The following is a 23,888-nucleotide window of genomic DNA, read 5'->3' as shown; positions in this document are numbered from 1 at the left end:
CCATTGTCACAGCACACAAACTAAGAGGATCCATCATATCATCTTCCCCTTCCTTTTCGTCATCAATTACCATACCTTCATCATCATCTTCATCTTCTGATTCCTTTAAGTTTTTGGATAACATATTTTCACACTTTACTCTGTCTTTTCTATTTGGAATTGGAAGTGGTATTTCTATTCCATTAACTCTGTTTGATGTTTCTGCAGTAATACCAAATTTCATTGAATTATCATTATTCTTTGGATCTTTGGGCTGTAAAAGATACAATTTGACAACTTGAGAAGGTGCAGCAGATGAATTTGGAGCATTTGCAACTTGAGGACTAGGTATTGGTGTTGCAGTTTTCAGCAATGACACCTTTTTACTCAGGTCAACCTGAGGCACAATGGTAAGAATGTCAGGATTCTTGGTGCCTTCCCTCTTTGAATTAACTAGTTTACTCCCATCCACCTGAGGTAAGATGGTTAGGTTGTTTGTCAAGTGACTAGCAATAGGCCGGATGGTAGTTGTGTTGGTAGTGCTGGTATTAGTATCAAGGGTACTGGGCAATGAAGATACAATTCGTAAAGCAAGGTTAGAGTTTATCATTACCAAACCATCCTTCTCCAAAATACCATCAACTGCAGTAGATGTTTTTGATGGAATAGGAGATGGGGCTATCATGCTAATAGGGGCATGACTAATTTTGGATGCTCTTGGGTTTAAGCTCTGTCCTACTGCAGTTAAGTTATCCACAGGGATTAATGCAATGTGACTAGGTGCAGTAGAAGTGGCTTTCGTACTTGTGACAACTGGCTGAACTTGGACTGTTGATGATGTAGATGGAACTAATGGCTGAATTGGAACTCCTGACTGTGAAGATGACACTAATGGTTGAATTTGGACTGTTGAGGGCACAGATGATACCAGTGGCTGAATCTGAACGGTTGACTGACACGATGATACGAATGGCTGAATCTGGACTGAAGACTGAGAAGAAACTAATGGTTGAATTTGAATAGCTGACTGACATGATGATACAACTGGTTGAATTTGAACCTGCTGTGCTGGATTATCAGCTCTAATTGTGATTTTTGGAATCTGATGCTGTGGTTTTACAGTAACAACATCAACAGATCTGTTGTTCTGCGGATGTATTGTTATCTGTGGTGTACAAGAACTAGAGGGTTTTAATATGGCAGGTTGTGGATTGGCCTGCATGGAATGGCTTGTAGCTTGTCCATCACCAGTTGTCATTTTTGGCAAAATGTTAACAAACTTGTCTTTCTTTACAGAAGATGTAGCCTGGGTCTTGGGCTTTAACCTCGGGATTGGCACTTTGAGAATGACATCTCCATTGGTTCCCAGGTAGTCTTCTGTCCTTATTATCTGTGCACTTACTGTCAAACCTTGTTTACTAGCCATATCTATTTTACCTGTTACATCTGATGTTGGCACAACTGTTTCAGCTAAACTCACTGCCTTCTCAGCAATCTTATCAGTTTCCGGTGATTGTGAAATGAATAAAGACACAGTAGGCTTATCCCAGGGTACAATCAGATCTTGCAGAAGAATGGGAGGTACACAATTTTCTCGAGACTGTGCTCCATGTGTCCCAAAGTGCCAAAGAAGTGACCGTACAGTGCAGAATTGCATGGGGCATTCAGGACACTTCAGAGGAGTTTTGATGGCTGAAAAACATTAGCAATGTAAAAGTACAATATATTCTCATAAAAGTACTTCCAATTTAGCTTTAACAGTTTACTTATCTCTAATGACAATTCCTACTCTATGTCCAAATATTCCTCTAAAGAGTTAAGTCACTTAACTATACCCAATTTTCATAACATGTATCTCTAACAAAATGTACCACTGCCTTTCATTTGAATCCAACTTTTAATTTACTGTACTTGATTCTCATCTTACAATAAACATATTCTTACTAATCTTACTTCAGCCAATCTTTTATCAATTGCATTTCTTCCCAATACACCCACCAAAGCATTCTTATACATTCCCCTGAAAATCTGTTTTCACTCTTACAAGCACTCTCTAATCTCTCAAACTCCTCCAAGGAAATTTACCTCAAATACTTGCAACACTATATCTATTTTAATATTCTTCACCCCAGATTTTACTCCATTACATCTGAGATGGCTACTTCCATTCTGTGCCCCTCCATGTCACTTTCAGGTGAATTTCAATCCAGTTTATTATACATCTGAGCATTTTACCACTCTATCACTTAACCTTCATTTTCTTATATTTCATTTTCTGATTTCATTAACATTCCACCTTTCTTGAGCATAATTTCACAATCACTATTAAGAGAGGATATACCAGCTAATTCTACTGTACTTAATAATTCTCTTTTAAGCTAAAACATGGATGATATACTATTTCTTATCCTGACGGGCAAGAATATGTACAGAAACAGCTTCAGCACTATCATCTCTGCACTAACTAAACCAGGGGTGGGCAACTATTTCCATCTGGGGGCCAACTGGATATATTTCACTCTGTTGGCCATGTAGGACGTACACTAAAAAAGTTTTTAACTCCAAAAATGATAATCCTAAAGCAAAATATGCAAATATGTAATAAGCAAGGGAGGCATGTGAGAACAGGGATGTGAAGACTCTTTTGCAGTGGCCACCCCCTTGATGGAAGTTCCTGGAGGGAACAGAATTCAGACACAGAAAAATCATCATAATTTCTCAAATGTGGAAAAATCATCATAATTTCTCAAAAATGTTTTATATAATCCCATAAATGGCTTTTGCAAATAAACCAATAACATTCCTAATAAACACAAATAACCTCATCCCTGCTTACCACTGGAGATATGTACCTGGAAAAGATAACCATGCAGAATCAATGGTCAGTAAATCTCATTCACTCCAGGATTTAATGGGATGAGGGGTTGGGATTACATTCCTGGGGATGCTTTCTCAACCTAATTTTCACAAAATGCTTTCTCGACCTAATTTTCACAAAAATCTTAATACACTTCCAGACACTTACAGTGCATTTCATATACATGATTATTCTAAATATCTAAATTATATGAAACAAAATGTTTTTAATCCTTAAAGGACCCCAGTTGTAATTTTACATTCTAAGGTATGGGGCCCTAACAGTACTTATGCAGACTGCCTCTTCCTCCTCATATCTAGTTTCACAGGTGCACTTTATCAGTATGCAGAGGTGCCATAACACATGTAAATGTAATTTGCAATGGAAAAAAGGTGAGTTATAATTACCCATACAGCACAATGTCTTACCTAAAGGAACCATAGCCATACTTGTACTAGTTGCCTTTTCCTGCCACCATTTAAACTGAAAAGCATGCTTTATTGGTGTGGTGAGATGACATAGGTCACAACCAACTGCAATTATCACTGAGAAAGAATCCTATAGTCTCAATCAACTATTCAACAGAACAGGGAAGGGCATGGTTCCAGCATATGCCCCACATCAATCAATGGCAAATTAGCAAAGATCTATTGGGCACTACCAAAAGTGATATCGATTCAGCAGATACTCAACTGTCAGCGCTTTAAATATTTCTCTACGTATCAGTAATACATCAGTTATTTTTTCTTGCTTTTCTACCATTTTTTCACCCTTACTTATTATTGCACTTGCCCAGACATTTGCTATTGCTGATAAAAATGTCAGTTGCACAGCTGATGAACATCAGAATATGCAATATCATTTCTAGTTTCCTTTATACAGTGAAGAAACATGTAGGTACATGGAGCAAAGGCTAGCAGCAGCATTATGGGGTAATGTTAGTAATACATCATACCCTGTCAGAAGTAATAAAATCATATTTTATATTTGCTTTGTCACTGTCTCCCGCGCCTGCGAGGTAGCGCAAGGAAACAGATGAAAGAAATGGCCCAACCCACCCCCACACACATGCACACACACACACACACATCCACACACGCAAACATACACACCCACACATCCCAACGTACACACATATATACACACACACACACACACATATACACACATGCACACAATTCACACTGTCTGCCCCTACTCACCCCCATCACCACCTCGCCACACACGGAATAACATCCCCCTCCCCACTCATGTGCGCGAGGCAGCACCAGGAAAGGACAACAAAGGCCCCATTCGCTCACACTCAATCTCCAGCTGTCACACAATAATGCCCGAAACCACAGCTCCCTTTCCACATCCAGGCCCAACAGAATTTTCCATGGTTTACCCCAGACGCTTCACATGTACTGATTCAATCCATTGACAGCACGTCGATTCCGGTATACCACATCGATCCAATTCACTCTATTCCTTGCCCACCTTTCACCCCCTGCATGTTCAGGCCCCGATCACTCAAAATCTTTTTCACTCCATCTTTTCCAACTCCAATTTGGTCTCCCAATTCTCCTCGTTCCTTTTTTTGCTATTTCTAATGATTTTAATAACATAAAATTCATAATGGTACATTCTGTATTTCTTATAATTATTTCTGTATTCATTGAGATAACTCAGATTTACATTAACTGCATATTTCTAAAATATTTTCTAAACCTTAAAAAAATCAGTAATTTTTGGAGCACACTTGAAACAAAAAGGTAAGGAAGAAGGTTAGATGAAAAAGAAAAGTTCCTGAATATTGGCACACTTATCCAAGACCCATCCTTATCACTTGTTCAAAACATCTATCTGGGGGCAAATACATACACAACACACCAAATCAAACAACACAATGTAAATATAACATATAAGTGTACTGTATGAAAATAGTGTAAAGCTTAGTAGAAAATTCACCTGTAGAAGCAGACATGCAGGTAAAGAAGAACGTAAAGGCGAGAGGAAGTAGTGAGTTCTAACTGGAGTGGGGAGAAGGTCCTAGAAATCACTTCAATTCCTTGAATTCAACCCAAAAATTTGCTGAAGGGGCCATTAGATTAGCTAGATTTGGAGATTATCCACCAAGTTGAAAGGCAAAGCATGCAGCTTGGCTGAAATCCCCCTCATCTCCCATCTATTTACAATAATATCATGTTTATGGTGAACAATAATAATAGTATGAATTGTGCAAATATTGGACATAAAGAGGGAAGAGATTTACATAATAAAAACAAATCAAAGAAGCTAGCTGTACAGGCCCATAGGGGTGGAACAAGTGAGCATGAAATATGGGATGAATAATAGTTTTCAGGCCCTTATCATCCACCTCTATTCCATATCATTACTAATTTTGATTCTATCGTGTTTGTGGTGAACATAAATATAGGAGGATTTATACAAATATAGAATAAAACATTACAAGGACAAGAAATTCACAAAATAGCAATCAATCAAAGAAGCCAGCCATGAGAGGCTGTTGTAATGTAGTGATAGTGTGCACGAGGGTGGAAACAGCAGTGACATTACTCCCTCTACCCAATTCACATCATATCATGCTCTCCCACCATTACCTTATCTTTCTCCCCAACCACATTCATGAGGTTGGCTGTTTAATTATTGTGTTAGAAAATTATTTTTGTTTTTCATCAACTAAAAATGTGGTGTACTCCATATCAGTGAGAAAATGATGTTACACAAGTTCACTCATGAAAGAGCAGAGATGGTCCCAGAAAAAACTAAATATCTTACTCCTTTTCTTTGTGTCTGTACTAAAATATTTTCTTTGAACGATATATCAATATACACAATATCACAACATAAAAAGAATTCAGGTTGTATCATCCTCACTTAACCTCACCTAGTAACCATAATCTATTGTACATATATACCAAAATTAAACTGGTCTGTTGCTGGGATCACATGGAATGGTCATGGCACAACTGGTTCCTCTATGTTATCCTTTTGTTGACATTCACTGCCAGTTGTATAGTGTCCAATCATGAGTGTGACTGGCATATCTCAAATATTGAATATTAAAATAAATCTCAACAGATATGAAAGTTCAGTGAGGTATTCAAAAGTTCTGTTATCTTTTTACAAGTGTACTAACAACCTTTAAATCAAGCAATCCCACATTTTCCTACACATATGTAACCCTCACTACTATTGCCTTCTTATGTGGTCCTCTGTGGTGCAGTGATCAGTATGCCTGACCATGGTACATTCACGAGCCACCAAGAGACAGGTCCACATGCTCGAATACTGGTTGTGGCAGTTGGTCCACAGTCAACCGAGCCACTCATCCACTCTTTGGGGTTGATTGATAAAATGAGTATCTGGTTCAGGCTAGGTCACTTTACTTTCATAATACCTGATCGCCATTTCCCAAGTCAGCGAGGTAGCACCAGGACACAGACGAAGAATGGACCACCCATTCATTATTCATTTATTTATTCATTTATCATACTTTGTCGCTGTCTCCCACATTAGCAAGGTAGCACAAGGAAACAGATGAAAGAATGGCCCAACCCACCCACATACACATGTATATACATACACGTCCACACACAGCACATATACATACCTATACATTTCAATGTATACATATATACACACATACATACACAGACATATACATATATACACATGTACATAATTCATTTTTACTGACTTTATTCATTCCCGTCGCCATCCCACCACACATGAAATGACAACCCCCTCCCCCGGCACACACGCAAGGTAGCGCTAGGAAAAAACAACAAAGGCAAAATTCGTTCACACTCATTCTCTAGCTGTCATGTATAACGCACCGAAAACCACAGCTCCCTTTCCACATCCAGGCCCCAAAAATATTTCCATGGTTTACCGCAGACGCTTCACATGCCCTGGTTCAATCCATTGACAGCACATCGACCCCGGTATACCACATTGTTCCAATTCACTCTATTCCTAGCACACCTTTCACCCTCCTACATGTTCAGGCCCCGATCGCTCAAAATCTTTTTCACTCCATCCTTCCACCTCCAATTTGGTCTCCCACTTCTCCTCGTTCCCTCCACCTCTGACACATATATCCTCTTTGTCAATCTTTCCTCACTCATTCTTTCCATGTGAGCAAACCATTTCAATACACCCTCTTCTGCTCTCTCAACCACACTCTTTTTATTACCCCGTCTTTCTTACCCTTTCATTACTTACTCGATCAAACCACCCCACACCATACATTGTCCTCAAACATCTCATTTCCAACACATCCACCCTCCTTCGCACAAACCTATCTATAGCACACGCCTCACAATCATATAACATTGTTGGAACCACTATTCCTTCAAACATACCCATTTTTGCTTTCCAAGATAATGTTCTCACCTTCCACACATTTTTCAACACTCCTAGAACTTTCGCTCCTTCCCCCACCCTGTGACTCACTTCCGCTTCCATGCTTCCATCTGCTGCCAAATCCACTCCCAGATATCTAAAACACTTCACTTCCTTCAGTTTTTCTCCATTCAAACTTACCTCCCAATTGACATGTTCCTCAACCCTACTGTACCTAATACCCTTGCTTTTATTCACATTTACTCTCAGCTTTCTTCTTTAACACACTTTATTAAACTCAGTCACCAGCTTCTGCAGTCTCTCACACGAATTAGCCACCAGTGCTGTATCATCAGCGAACAACAACTGACTCACTCCCCAAGCCCTTTCATCCACAACACACTGCATACTTGCCCCTCTCCAAAATTCTTGCATTCACCTCCCTAACAACCCCATCCATAAACAAATTAAACAACCATGGAGACATCATGCACCCCTGCCGCAAACCAACATTCATGGAGAACCAATCACTTTTCTCTCTTCCTACTCATACACATGCCTTACATCCTCAATAATAACTTTTCACTGCTTCCAACAACTTGCCTCCCACACCATATACTCTTAATACCTTCCACATAGCATCTCTATCAACTCTATCATATGCCTTCTCCAGATCCATAAATGTTACATACAAATCCATTGGTTTTTCTAAGTATTTCTCACATACATTCTTCAAAGCAAACACCTAATCCACACATCCTCTACCACTTCTGAAACCACACTGCTCTTCCCCAATCAGATGTTCTGTACATGCCTTCACCCTCTCAATCAATACTCTCCCATATAATTTCCCACGAATACTCAACAAACTTATACCCCTGTAATCTGAACACTCACCTTTATCCCCTTTGCCTTTGTACAATGGCACTATGCATGCATTCCGCCAATCCTCAGGCACTTTACCATGAGCCATACATACATTGAATATCCTCACCAACCAGTCAAAAATACAGTCAACCCCTTTTTTAAAAAATTCCACTGCAATACCATCCAAACCCGCTGCCTTGCCGGCTTCGATCTTCTGCAAAAGCTTTCACTACCTCTTCTCTGTTTACCAAATCATTCTCCCAGACCCTCTCACTTCCACACCACCTCGACCAAGACACCCTATATCTGCCACTTTATCATCTAACACATTCAACAAACCTTCAAAATACTCACTCAATCTCCTCACACCACCATACTTGTTATTACCTCCCCATTAGCCCCCTTCACCGATGTTCCTATTTCTTCTCTTGTCTCACGCACTTTATTCAACTCCTTCCAAAACATCTTTTTATTCTTCCTAAAATCTAATGATACTCTCTCACCCCAACTCTAATTTGCCCTCAATTTCACCTCTTGCACCTTTCTCTTGTCCTCCTGCCTCTTTCTTTTATACATCTCCTAGTCATCTGCACTACTTCCCTGCAAAAATCATCCAAATGCCTCACTCTACTCTTTCACTAATAATCTTATTTCTTCATCCCACCACTCCCTACCCTTTCTAATCTGCCCACCTCCCATGTTTCTCATGCCACAAGCAACTTTTGCACAAGCCATAAATGCTTCCCTAAATACATCCCATTCCTCCCCCACTCCCCTTACGTCCTTCGCTCTCACCTTTTTCCATTCTGCACTCAGTCTCTCCTGGTACTTCCTCACACAGGTCTCCTTCCCAAGCTCACCACTCTCTTCACCAGTCAACCAGTCAACAACACAGTCACCCCCATTTTTAATAAATTCCACTGCAATACCATCCAAAACCCACTGCCTTGCCTTATCTTGGGAGTGAAGTCAGGGGTAAGTGAAAGGACAAGAGAAAGGGAAGGAGTAGCACTACTCCTGAAACAGGATAGTGGGAGTACATGATAAGAGTGTAAGAAAGTAAATTCTAGATTGATATGGGTAAAACTGAAACTTGATGGAGAGAGATGGGTGATCATTGGTGCATATGCACCTGGGCATGAGAAGAAAGATCATGAGAGGCAAGTGTTTTGGGAGCAGCTGAATGAGTGTGTTCGTGGTTTTGATGTACGAGACCAGGTTATAGTGATGGGTGATTTGAATGCAAAGGTGAGTAATGTGGTAGTTGAGGGAATAATTGGTATACATAGGGTGCTCAGCATTGTAAATGGAAATGGTGAAGAGCTTGTAGATTTATGTGCTGAAAAAGGACTGGTGATTGGGAATACCTGGTTTAAAAAAGAGAGATACACATAACTATACGTATGTAAATAGGAGAGATGGCCAGAGAGCGTTATTGGATTATGTGTTAATTGATAGGCGCGCGAAAGAGAGACTTTTGGATGTTAATGTGCTGAGAGGTGCAAGTGGAAGGATGTCTGATCATTATCTTGTGGAGGTGAAGGTGAAGATTTGTAGAGGTTTTCAGAAAAGAAGAGAATGTTGGGCTGAAGTGAGTGGTGAGAGTAAGTGAGCTTGGGAAGGAGACTTGTGTGAGGAAGTAGCAGGAGAGACTGAGTACAGAATGGAAAGGTGAGAACAAAGGACGTAAGGGGAGTGGGGGAAGAATGGGATGTATTTAGAGAAGCAGTGATGGCTTGCGCAAAAGATGCTTGTGGCATGAGAAGCGTGGGAGGTGGGCAGATTAGAAAGGGTAATGAGTGGTGGGATGAAGAAGTAAGATTATAAGTGAAAGAGAAGAGAGAGGTATTTGGACAATTTTTGCAGGGAAATAATTCAAATGAGAGGGAGATGTATAAAAGAAAGAGGCAGGAGGTCAAGAGAAAGGTGCAAGAGGTGAAAAAGAGAGCAAATGAGAGTTGGGGTGAGAGAGTATCATTAAATTTTAGGGAGAATAAAGAGATGTTTTGGAAGGAGGTAAATAAAGTGCGTATGACAAGGGAACAAATGGGAACTTCAGTGAAGGGGGCTAATGGGGAGGTGATAACAAGTAGTGGTGATGTGAGAAGGATATGGAGTGAGTATTTTGAAGGTTTGTTGAATGTGTTTGATGACAGAGTGGCAGATATAGGGTGTTTTGGTCGAGGTGGTGTGCAAAGTGAGAGGGTTAGGGAAAATGATTTGGTAAACAGAGACCAAATTGGAGGTGGAAAGATGGAGTGAAAAAGATTTTGTGTGATCGGGGCCTGAACATGCAGGAGGGTGAGGGGAGGGCAAGGAATAGAGTGAATTGGAGCGATGTGGTATACAGGGGTTGACGTGCTGTCAGTGGATTGAATCAAGGCATGTGAAGCGTCTGGGGTAAACCATGGAAAGCTGTGTAGGTATGTATATTTGCGTGTGTGGACGTGTGTATGTACATGTGTATGGGGGGGGGGGGTTGGGCCATTTCTTTCGTCTGTTTCCTTGCGCTACCTCGCAAGCGCGGGAGACAGCGACAAAGTATTAAAAAAAAAAAAAAAAAAAAAAAACAGAGAAGAGGTAGTAAAAGCTTTACGGAAGATGAAAGCCGGCTAGGCAGTGGGTTTGGATGGTATTGCACTGGAATTTATCAAAAAAGGGGGTGACTGTATTGTTGGCTGGTCTGTAAGGTTATTTGATGTATGTATGATTCATGGTGAGGTGCCTGAGGATTGGCAAATGCTTGCATAGTGCCATTGTACAAAGGCAAAGGGGACAAAGGTGAGTGCTCAAATTTCAGAGGTATAAGTTTGTTGAGTATTCCTGGGAAATTATATGGGAGGGTATTGATTGAGAGGGTGAAGGCATGTACAGAGCATCAGATTGGGGAAGAGCAGTGTGGTTTCATAAGTGGTAGAGGATGTGTGGATCAGGTGTTTGCTTTGAAGAATGTATGTGAGCAATACTTAGAAAAGCAAATGGATTTGTATGTAGCATTTATGGACCTGGAGAAGGCATATGATAGAGTTGATAGAGATGCTCTGAGGAAGGTATTAAGAATATATGGTGTGGGAGGCAAGTTGTTAGAAGCAGTGAAAAGTTTTTATTGAGGATGTAAGGCATGTGTACATGTAGGAAGAGAGGAAAGTGATTGGTTCTCAGTGAATGTAGGTTTGCGGCAAGGGTGTGTGATGTCTCCATGGTTGTTTAATTTGTTTATGGATGGGGTTGTTAGGGAGGTGAATGCAAAAGTTTTGGAAAGAGGAGCAAGTATGCAGTCTGTTGTGGATGAGAGAGCTTGGTAAGTGAGTCAGTTGTTGTTCGCTGATGATACAGCGCTGGTGGATGATTCATGTGAGAAACTGCAGAAGCTGGTGACTTAGTTTGGTAAAGTGTGTGAAAGAAGAAAGATGAGAGTAAATGTGAATAAGAGCAAGGTTATTAGGTACAGTAGGGTTGAGGGTCAAGTCAATTGGGAGGGAAGTATGAATGGAGAAAAACTGGAGGAAGTAAAGTGTTTTAGATATCTGGGAGTGGATTTGGCAGCGGATGCTCATAGGAATATCTTGATCACGTGCAAAATTGTGATCCTTTCCAGTATACACATATATACATACGTAGACATATATATATATACACATGTACATAATTCATTTTTTTTTTTTTTTTTTTTTTTTGCTTTGTCGCTGTCTCCCGCATTTGCGAGGTAGCGCAAGGAAACAGACGAAAGAAATGGCCCAACCCAACCCCATACACATGTATATACATATGTCCACACACGCAAATATACATACCTACACAGCTTTCCATGGTTTACCCCAGACGCTTCACATGCCCCGATTCAATCCACTGACAGCACGTCAACCCCGGTATACCACATCGATCCAATTCACTCTATTCCTTGCCCTCCTTTCACCCTCCTGCATGTTCAGGCCCCGATCACACAAAATCTTTTTCACTCCATCTTTCCACCTCCAATTTGGTCTCCCTCTTCTCCTCGTTCCCTCCACCTCCGACACATATATCCTCTTGGTCAATCTTTCCTCACTCATTCTCTCCATGTGCCCAAACCATTTCAAAACACCCTCTTCTGCTCTCTCAACCACGCTCTTTTTATTTCCACACATCTCTCTTACCCTTACGTTACTTACTCGATCAAACCACCTCACACCACACATTGTCCTCAAACATCTCATTTCCAGCACATCCATCCTCCTGCGCACAACTCTATCCATAGCCCACGCCTCGCAACCATACAACATTGTTGGAACCACTATTCCTTCAAATATACCCATTTTTGCTTTCCGAGATAATGTTCTCGACTTCCACACATTCTTCAAGGCTCCCAGAATTTTCGCCCCCTCCCCCACCCTATGATCCACTTCCGCTTCCATGGTTCCATCCGCTGCCAGATCCACTCCCAGATATCTAAAACACTTCACTTCCTCCAGTTTTTCTCCATTCAAACTCACCTCCCAATTGACTTGACCCTCAACCCTACTGTACCTAATAACCTTGCTCTTATTCACATTTACTCTTAACTTTCTTCTTTCACACACTTTACCAAACTCAGTCACCAGCTTCTGCAGTTTCTCACATGAATCAGCCACCAGCGCTGTATCATCAGCGAACAACAACTGACTCACTTCCCAAACTCTCTCATCCACAACAGACTGCATACTTGCTCCTCTTTCCATAAATGCTACATACAAATCCATTTGCTTTTCTAAGTATTTCTCACATACATTCTTCAAAGCAAACACCTGATCCACACATCCTCTACCACTTCTGAAACCACACTGCTCTTCCCCAATCTGATGCTCTGTACATGCCTTCACCCTCTCAATCAATACCCTCCCATATAATTTACCAGGAATACTAAACAAACTTATACCTCTGTAATTTGAGCACTCACTCTTATCCCCTTTGCCTTTGTACAATGGCACTATGCACGCATTCCGCCAATCCTCAGGCACCTCACCGTGAGTCATACATACATTAAATAACCTTACCAACCAGTCAACAATACAGTCACCCCCTTTTTTAATAAATTCCACTGCAATACCATCCAAACCTGCTGCCTTGCCGGCTTTCATCTTCCGCAAAGCTTTTACTACCTCTTCTCTGTTTACCAAATCATTTTCCCTAACCCTCTCACTTTGCACACCACCTCGACCAAAACACCCTATATCTGCCACTCTATCATCAAACACATTCAACAAACCTTCAAAATACTCACTCCATCTCCTTCTCACATCACCACTACTTGTTATCACCTCCCCATTTGCGCCCTTCACTGAAGTTCCCATTTGCTCCCTTGTCTTACGCACTTTATTTACCTCCTTCCAGAACATCTTTTTATTCTCCCTAAAATTTAATGATACTCTCTCACCCCAACTCTCATTTGCCCTTTTTTTCACCTCTTGCACCTTTCTCTTGACCTCCTGTCTCTTTCTTTTATACATCTCCCACTCAACTGCATTTTTTCCCTGCAAAAATCGTCCAAATGCCTCTCTCTTCTCTTTCACTAATACTCTTACTTCTTCATCCCACCACTCACTACCCTTTCTAATCAACCCACCTCCCACTCTTCTCATGCCACAAGCATCTTTTGTGCAATCCATCACTGATTCCCTAAATACATCCCATTCCTCCCCCACTCCCCTTACTTCCATTGTTCTCACCTTTTTCCATTCTGTACTCAGTCTCTCCTGGTACTTCCTCACACAAGTCTCCTTCCCAAGCTCACTTACTCTCACCACCCACTTCACCCCAACATTCACTCTTTTTTTCTGAAAACCCATACAAATCTTCACCTTAGCCTCCACAAGATAATGATCAGACATCCCTCCAGTTGCACCTCTCAGCACATTAACATCCAAAAGTCTCTCTTTCGCGCGCCTGTCAATTAACACGTAACCCAATAACGCTCTCTGGCCATCTCTTCTACTTACATAAGTATACTTATGTATATCTCGCTTTTTAAACCAGGTATTCCCAATCACCAGTCCTTTTTCAGCACATAAATCTACAAGCTCTTCACCATTTCCATTTACAACACTGAACACCCCATGTACACCAATTATTCCCTCAACTGCCACATTACTCACCTTTGCATTCAAATCACCCATCACTATAACCCGGTCTCGTGCATCAAAACCACTAACACACTCATTCAGCTGCTCCCAAAACACTTGCCTCTCATGATCTTTCTTCTCATGCCCAGGTGCATATGCACCAATAATCATATTTACTAACTTTATTTATTTCTGTCGCCAACCCACCACACATGAAATGACAACCCTCTCCCCCCGCACGTGCATGAGGTAGCGCTAGGAAAAGACAACAAAGGCCACATTTGTTCACACTCAGTCTCCAGCTGTCACGTATAATGCACCGAAACCACACCTCCCTTTCCACATCCAGGCCCCACACACCTTTCCACGGTTTACCCCAGACGCTTCACATGCCCTGGTTCAATCCATTGACAGCACATCGACCCCGGTATACCACATCGTTCCAATTCACTCTATTCCTTGCACGCCTTTCACTCTCCTGCATGTTCAGGTCCCGATTGCTCAAAATCTTTTTTACTGCATCCCTCCACCTTCAATTTGGTCTCCCACTTCTCCTCATTCCCTCCACCTGACACATATATCCTCTTTGTCAATCTTTCCTCACTCATCCTCTCCATGTGACCAAACCATTTCAATACACCCTCTTCTGCTCTCTCAACCATACTCTTTTTATTACCACACATCTCTCTTACCCTTTCATTACTTACTCAATCAAACCACCTCACACCACATATTGTCCTCAAACATCTCATTTCCGATACATCCACCCTCCTCCGCACAACCCTATCTATAGCCCACGCCTCGCAACCATATAACATTGTTGGAACCACTATTCCTTCAAACATACCCATTTCTGCTTTCCGAGATAATGTTCTCACCTTCCACACATTTTTCAACCCTCCCAGAACTTTCACCCCCTCCCCCACCCTGTGACACTTCTGCTTCCATGGTTCCATCTGCTGCCAAATCCACTCCCAGATATCTAAAACACTTCACTTCCTCCAGTTTTTCTCCATTCAAACTTACCTCCCAATTGACTTGTCCCTCAACCCTACTGTACCTTGCTCTTATTCACAGTTACTCTCAGCCATGATAAGGGCTTTAAGTTGCCCATTCCATCTCAGCTACTATGGAAAAAAACAATGTCATCTGGGAATCTGTATGGACATCTTTATATTACAAAGATAGGAAAAGGCATAATTTCAGCATGCTTAATTGATATGTTTTTTTAATAATGGCAAGCTGTGGTTTAGGGCATCATTGCATGGCAGCCAGAGACTGAGTGTGAACAAATGGGGCCTTTGTTGTCTTTTCCTAGCGCTACCTCGCATACAGGAGGGGGAGGGGGATGTTATTCCATGTGTGGCGAGGTGGCAATGGGAATGAATAAAGGCAGACAGTGTGAATTGTGTGCATGTGTATATATGTATATGTCTGTGTGTGTAGATATATGTGTACATTGAGATGTATGGGTATGTATATTTGCGTGTGGGGACGTGTATGTATATACATGTGTATGGGGGTGGGTTGGGCCATTTCTTTCGTCTGTTTCCTTGCGTTACCTCGCAAATGTGGGAGACAGTGACAAAGCAAAATAAAAAAAAAAAATAATAATTTCTTCCTAGATATTTCCTTCTAAAATAAGGACGCATCTTATATGCCAGCGAGTCTTATATGCCAACAAATGCAGTAACTGTTTTCTTATTTATATCTATCCATATAAAGAGACATAACATAAAAAGAATATAGTAATCTAATTTGCATTATGATGAAAAATACATTCTAAGTAGGGGTTGAGTGTGTGGAAGTGAAGGACATGTTGACAACTCACAGTCCGCACCATCCTTTCTCATTCTCTCACTCCTACCACACTCAATCTCCTTTCTCTGTTTTTCATTATCTCCCAGTGTCAGCTATAATCTCGGTCTTAGACCCAATGTCTTTTATTCATACATCGTAATGACTGCACAGGCAGGATTACATTTTATTTTTTTTGAGGGCCATATCCAGCCTGTGGGCCACCTTTTGCCCACCCCTGATCTAAACTCTCAATAATTTCTTTCCAAAAGCACTTTTTATTGTATCTAAAAAATCTATAAGGGCAATACATAGTACCCATGAAAAGTGCAGCAACAGAACTCAAACTGAAAACAAATAAAACATCTTTTTACTTACCTGGTGGCCGCGAACTGATTTTAATTAAAGGTGGAATTTGTTTCTTTAGCTTTGGTGGAGGTGATGGTGGAACATCAGCATAAGTAGTATCCCTTTCACAGTCTGCTTCTAAGCAAATTTCAGGCTTTTCTGAATTTATCAGCGTAATGCAGTTTTGGATTTTGCTCTCTCTCTTACCATCTGCTGAGAGTGGTACACTTGTAAATGGGTATAATCATATGAAATCATTTGTGTATTTACAATACAGAAACAAAGAATCCATCATAAGTCTAAAACTGGGCTTGGGAGTCCATCACTCACACAAAAAGAAGAGGAAAAAATTAAGAATAAACAGTTTCCTTTCTGATCATTCCATCGCTACTGTCACTGATGGAACAGCTTCATAATAACTTGTCAACAATCATGTCCCTAAGGATTTTACACTATACTCTACCCTTTCTTATCTCAAAAAAATCATCTTTCCCCTAAAACAATACTGACTCATGTTCCAATGATTCCACAGTAAATACTTTTACCTACTTTCCCTTTCCTCCTGACACCAAAACTCACATTCTGTCATGTCAAACTTCCTTTCTTACTTTGAACCTGTGCTCCATCTTGGAATATGAAAGCACTAATGTGCCCTGTTTATATTCAACTACTTACATCTCTCCCTAACTCTTACTAATTTCCAACTATCAAATTTCAAGATGCTACAATGCAGTTCTGGAATAACATAAAATTGTCAAGCATAACCATATCATCCATTTCTATCTTGGAAACACTGAGCACCTAAGTGAACAATGCTGCAAAATCTGCTTCCCAGAAGTTGGAGGCATTACTTTTTTTTAGGGGTGTGTATGTGAGCAGTAATTCCACATATACAGGGGTCTATTAACCCCTGTATACAGTAATGCTTAGATTATGTCAGGTGGCTTTTCTTTCATCTCTCTTAGCCAGCATAGAACTGAAATCTTTCTGCCTTATTAACTTTCCGGCTATCCCTTTCCATCAACCAAGATGTCGTTGTCCTCTCTCTGTTCGATAGACATCATTTCCGCCACTGTTCCTATGAACTTTATAGATGTGTCCAAGCCACTATGGCTTGGACTCAAAACACACAACTGGTTGTTGCTTCCCATAGATTCTGTGTATAGATCAGTCACACAAGAACCGACTGCTATGATACCTTTTTCTTTCCTCAAACAAGGAAACTGTGGACTTCACTTCCTCCTTTTGATTTTCTTTCTCCCAATACCCTTTCCATCTTTAAGAAGCAGGTCTAAAAAGAGTCTAAAAAGACTTGAAGAATTCAAGACAACTTTCATTTTTCCTTTTAACCAAAATGGACATATTTGAGGTGAATCTTGCTTGGGGCATGTTGGCAACAACAAACAGGAGGAGGAGGGAAGCCTACCTACAAGTACTCATGATGAGATTTTAAGCGAGGTAAGGCTAGCTCATAGTACTCAACATGCATCTTGCTTTGTTCACATTACCGCAGCCATATCATTTCTGTAGTTATCCATTTGTAGTTCATTCTGGATTTTCTCTAGCCATACATCAAGCTTTCTTCTGATAGTTTTGGTACTCGCTCCACTCAAATATTTGTCTGGTATCTTTCCTATATAGACCCAAGAACACTTGCAGATATAAATACTGGTTTCTATGTGTGGCATTTGGTCTAATAGCTTCATTCACTGTCCCTTGATCTGCAGCCACACATAGATAATTGTATAAAATCTTCCTCATTCAAGATGGTATAGTTGTAGTTCTTAAATCTTTCATGGTAGTTAAGGTGTTCCATGTCCTCAATTTTACTTGAAAATGCTTCTGAATTCTCTCTGGCATATATATATCAGCTTCTTTGGCCAATAACCAAGCAAATGCAACACAAAAGTACTGAAGTTTTTATCTAAACCTTGATCATCTTATTCACCCCATTCACTTTCCCACAGAAAAATTTCAAAATCATGACATTTATCAGTTGACACATGGTCACTGAATTCATGTTTCTCATTTATGATGGCTCTTAGATCTTTGGTATTTGCTTTAACTTCTATCTGCTTCCCCGATGAGGGGAGATGTGTTGAAAATGAAATGTTTGAGGACAATATGTGGTGTGTAGAGGATTTATCAAATAAGTAATAAAAAGTTAAGAGAGAGGTGTGGTAATAAGAATATGACTGAGAGAAATGAAGATGGTTCCCTGAAATGGTCTAAAAATAAGGAGAGAATGAATGAAGACATGTTGATAAAGAAGATATGTGTCAGGAGTGGAGGGATCATGGAGAAGGGGTAAACCAAACTGGAGATGGAAGGATGTAATGGAAAAGATTTGAAGTGCCCAGGGCCTGAACTTGCAAGAGAGTGAAAGGAATGCACAGGATAGAGTAAATTAAAACATTGTGGTAACAGTAGTCAACAAACTCCCAATGGACTGAGCCAAGACATATGGAGCAGCTATGGGAAACTACAGAAAGGTCAGTGGGACCTGGCTATAGACAAGTGATAGTGGTTTTGTTGCATTATATATGACATTTATAGAATGGATGTGAGCAAATGAGGCCTTTTCTTTATCTGTTCCTCCTGCTATCTGATTAACATGAGAAATGGGAAACAAGTATGAAAAAAAAAAGTTTTAACTACAACATAAGATATAACCCCCTACCACATGCCCATCCAGATATAATGAATATGCAAACTGCTGAACTTTACCAACACACCTAATACCTATCTCTGGATATCTCAATGCCCCTTATCCTATTTAGCTCAACAATCACACCCAAGATCCCAGAGATGAATTAGTCATAATCCAAATCCATCCTTTCAATATACCAAACCTACACAATTAGCCAAACAGACTCAGTCATAAGCCAAATCTATCCTTTCAATATACCAAACCTACACAATTAGCCAAACAGACTCTCAACCTACAACAGCTCACCTCAACATATATTACCTTTTGCTAACCTGCACTCCACAAAAGGAGTACCTGGAACACACTGAAACATTTCAAAAACCATCATCTAATCACCTGCCCATCCTGATAACACTTCACCTAGCCCATCTAACCCATAAGCCAACCAGTTGTGGCAGTTGAGGGAACAACTGGGGACAAGGGGTAACCAATGAAGTGAATGAAAATGGTGAACAGCATGTGGAGCTGCATGCTGAAAAAAAGACCACTGATTGAGAGTACCTGGTTCAAAAAGGATACACACACATGTATGTAAGTATGAGATATGGTAAGCAGGAATTACTGTATCATATACTACTTAACAAGTGTGCAAAAGAGTCTCTTTTGATATGAATGTCCTGAGAGGGGCAGTTGATAGGATATCTGATCATTACTTGGTGGAAGTGTGAAGATCTGTAGAGGTTTTCAAAAGAAACGGAATAATATGGAAGGGTAGAGGGTGGTGAAGGTGAGTGAGCTTAGAAAAGAGGCTTGTGTGAAGAAATACCAAATGAGATTGAATTCAGAACAGCAAACATGAGAGTGAACGAAGCTAGGGGAAAGGGTTAGGAATGGGAGGTATTTAGGGTAGCAGCACTGACATGTGTAAGAGAAGTCAATGGCATGATAAAAGTGGGACATTGGAATGTGAAAGAGGGAAGTGAGAAGTGGAATGATGAAGTTGCAAGTGAATGAGAAAAAGACATATGGGCTTCACTCTAAGGAAAGGAGCGCAAGTAGCTGAAAGCTGCAAGACACAAAAAGACAGGATTTCAAGAAGAGGGAGCAAGAAGTGAAACAGGGCAAATGAGAGATGGGGTGAGTGGGTATCAGCAAACTTCAGGGAGAATAAGAAAACGTTTTAGAATGTGGCTAATTGTGTATGAAAAACTAGAAAAGAAATGGGACCATCAATACAGGTGACAAAAGGATAAGTGTTTTAAGTGTCTAACAAGAGCAGATGAGATGAAGAGGAGACAGGAAAGGAAGGATGTGATTAATGCTTTGTCTGAAATGAAGTACGGCAAAGCAACCAGAGCGGATTGAATTACAAATGAATATCTCGAGACACGAGGTGACTGTTGTTCACTGGCTAGTTAGGATTTTTAATGTATGTATAGCTTATGATAGGTGCCTGAGGACTGACAAAATACTAGGGCGGTGCAACTGTATAGAGCAAAGGGGTACCAAAGTGAATCTTCATTTTAGTATAGAGCAAAGGGGTACTAAAGTGAATCTTCATTTCACAAAGGTACCTATCAGGTTGTTGGGAAGAATGGACATTGAGAGGGTTGGTGGCATGAATAGAGCTTCAGAACGAGGAGGAACCAAGTGGCATCATCAGAGGTAGAGAATGCATGGATCAGGTGTTTGATTTGAAGAATGTGTGCAAAAAATACTTAGGACAAACGGAAGGACCTGCATGTGGCATCCAAGGATCTGGAAAAAGCTTATGGTACAGATGACAGAGATACTCTGTGGAAGGTGTATAAATAAATGGCATGGAAGGAATGCTGCTAGAAGCAGAAGAGTTTTTATCAAGAGAATAAAGCATGTGTGCAAATATGTAGAAGAGGAGGGCAAGTGATTCCAGGTGAAGGTAGGTCTGCAGGAGGGGCATGTGATGTCACCATGGTTGTTTGTTTAGAGATGGGGTGGTAAGGGAAGTGAAAGCAAGGATCTTGGAGAGAGAACAAGTCTGCAGTCTGTTAGGGGATGCAAGTCAGCCTGTTGATGGCATGGCACTGGTGGCATATTCGGGTGAGAAACTGCATTAGTTGGTTTATGAGCTTGGAAATGTGTGTGAAAGATGAATGTCGAGAATAAACATGAATGAGGGCAAGGTTATCAAGTTTAGCAGAGCAAGGAGACAAGTTAACTAGAGTACGAGTTTAGCAGTGTAAAAAGAAACTTGTGGATGGACATGATAGCAAACTGAACCATATGGGCTGAAGTGAGTCAAAGAGTGGATGAGGAGATCCTGAGAATAATTTGGAGCATGTAGAAAGAAAGGTTACTATCTAGGAGGATAAAGATAAGTATGCTTGAATGTATAGTGGTCCCAACAGCATTGTATGGATGTAAAGCATGGACTCTAGATGAGAATGTTATGAAATAGGGAGAATGAGTTGGAAATAAAATAGTTAATGATAATATATGGTGTGAAGAGGGTTGATCATGCAAGAAATTACAGGGTAAGAAGAGATGGTACTAAAATTGGTCTGACTGAGAGAGCTCAAGAAGGTGTGCCAAAATGGTTTGGACATGCGGTGCAAATGAGCGAAGACAGGTTGACACAGAGGGTATATCAGAAGTGGAAGTGACAAGGAAAAGTGGGAAGTCCAAGTTGAAGATGGGATGAAGTGAAAAAGGTCTGGAGTGCTCCAGCCCTGAATATGCAGGAGGGTGTACAGCATGCATGAGACAGACTGAATTGGCATTTTTTGTCAGACAGGGAGCAACATGCTGTTTATGGCCTGAACCATGGGGTACATCGTATACATAAATAATATCATTATTTCTTATCATACTTGATCATTTCCTAAATCAGCAAGGTAGCACAAGGAAATGCATGAAGAATGCCCCATCCACTCATATATACATATACATACATAAACACCCATACACAGACAATTTTCATTTATTCTATCATACTTGATCGCCCTTTTCCGCGTCACCAAGGTAGTGCCAGGAAACAGATGAAGAATGGCCAATCCACTCATATACACACATTTCTTTTTTTTTTCAAACTATTTGTCATTTCCCGCGTTAGCAAGGTAGCGTTAAGAACAGAGGACTGGGCCTCTGAGGGAATATCCTCACCTGGCCTCGTTCTCTGTTCCTTCTTTTTGGGAAAAAAAAAAAAAAAAAAGCCCATAAATGCACATATACATACATATACTTTTCTTTCTTTTTCTTTTAAACTATTTGCCATTTCCCGCATTAGTGAGGTAGCGTTAAGAACAGAGGACTGGGCCTTTTTTGGAATATCCTCACCTGGCCCCCTCTGTTCCTTCTTTTGGGGAAAAAAAAAAAAAAAAAAAACGAGAGGGGAGGATTTCCAGCCCCCCGCTCCCTCCCCTTTAAGTCGCCTTCTACGACATGCAGGGAATACGTGGGAAGTATTCTTAATCCCCTATCCCCAGGGATAACATACATACATATACATCATCAACATATACACATAAGCATACATACATCCACAGACACATACACATATACACAGGTACATATTCATACTTACTTGCCTTCATCCACTCCTGGCACTATTTTCCTGTGTCGTGGGGTAGTGACAGGCATGAATGAAGGGAAGCAAGTATGAATATGTACATGTGTATATATGTATGTCTGTGTATGTATAGGCTGATGTGAATAGGTATGTATATGTGCGTGTATTGGCATTTATGTATATATATGTGTATATGAGTGATTGGGGCATTCTTCATCTATTTCCTGGTGCTACCTCGCTAATGTGGGAGACAGCTACAAAGTATAAAAAAAACAAAAATAAATAAATAAATAATATCTATCTTATTTATTATATGTAATCACCATTCCTTGCGTCTGCAAAGTAGCGCCAGGAAACAGACAAAGATTGGCCCATCCACACATACACGTATTCCCTGCGTGTCGTAGAAGGTGACTAAAAGGGGAGGGAGCGAGGGGCTGGAAATCCTCCCCTCTCGGTTTTTTTTTCAATTTTCCAAAAGAAGGAACAGAGAATTGGGCCAGGTGAGGGTATTCCCTCAAAGGCCCAGTCCTCTGTTCTTAACGCTACCTCGCTAATGCGGGAAATGGCGAATAGTTTGAAAAAAAAAATATATATATATATATATATATATATATATATATATATATATATATATATATATATATATTCAAATCACCCATCACTATAACCCGGTCTCGTGCATCAAAACCACTAACACACTCATTCAGCTGCTCCCAAAACACTTGCCTCTCATGATCTTTCTTCTCATGCCCAGGTGCATATGCACCAATAATCACCCATCTCTCTCCATCAACTTTCAGCTTTACCCATATTAATCGAGAATTTACTTTCTTACATTCTATCACATACTCCCACAACTCCTGTTTCAGGAGTATTGCTACTCCTTCCCTTGCTCTTGTCTTCTCACTAACCCCTGACTTTACTCCCAAGACATTCCCAAACCACTCTTCCCCGTTACCCTTGAGCTTCGTTTCACTCAGAGCCAAAACATCCAGGTTCCTTTCCTCAAACATACTACCTATCTCTCCTTTTTTCACATCTTGGTTACATCCACACATATTTAGGCACCATAATCTGAGCCTTCGAGGAGGATGAGCACTCCCCGCATGACTCCTTCTTCTGTTTCCCATTTTAGAAAGTTAACAAAAATACGAGGGGAGGATTTCTGGCCCCCCGCAAAGGTGAGTAATGTGGCAGTTGAGGGAATAATTGGTATACATGGGGTGTTCAGTGTTGTAAATGGAAATGGTGAAGAGCTTGTAGATTTATGTGCTGAAAAAGGACTGATGATTGGGAATACCTGGTTTAAAAAGCGAGATATACATAAGTATACTTATGTAAGTAGGAGAGATGGCCAGAAAACGTTATTGGATTACGTGTTAATTGACAGGCGCGCGAAAGAGAGACTTTTGG

General features: G+C 40.6%; 1 protein-coding gene across 4 annotated transcripts in view; it reads right to left on the bottom strand.

The window, feature by feature from the left end:
* Positions 1-23,888, bottom strand: part of LOC139761718 (uncharacterized) — a 59,894-nt gene that overhangs the window by 596 nt on the left and 35,410 nt on the right. For 3 of the 4 annotated variants that reach the window (XM_071686103.1, XM_071686106.1, XM_071686104.1), the window contains 2 exons: positions 16,306-16,488; positions 1-1,671 (listed from right to left, as the gene is read on the bottom strand). The exon at positions 1-1,671 is cut by the window's left edge and continues 596 nt beyond it. In XM_071686103.1, coding sequence (XP_071542204.1) covers positions 1-1,671; positions 16,306-16,488 — 1,854 coding nt within the window. The remainder of the gene's footprint in view (positions 1,672-16,305; positions 16,489-23,888) is intronic. The other variant, XM_071686105.1, reaches the window with a different exon arrangement.

The sequence above is a fragment of the Panulirus ornatus genome, chromosome 41, assembly GCF_036320965.1.
Source record: "Panulirus ornatus isolate Po-2019 chromosome 41, ASM3632096v1, whole genome shotgun sequence".
Lineage (NCBI taxonomy): Eukaryota > Metazoa > Arthropoda > Malacostraca > Decapoda > Palinuridae > Panulirus > Panulirus ornatus.
This window is presented reverse-complemented; position numbering and strand designations above follow the sequence as displayed.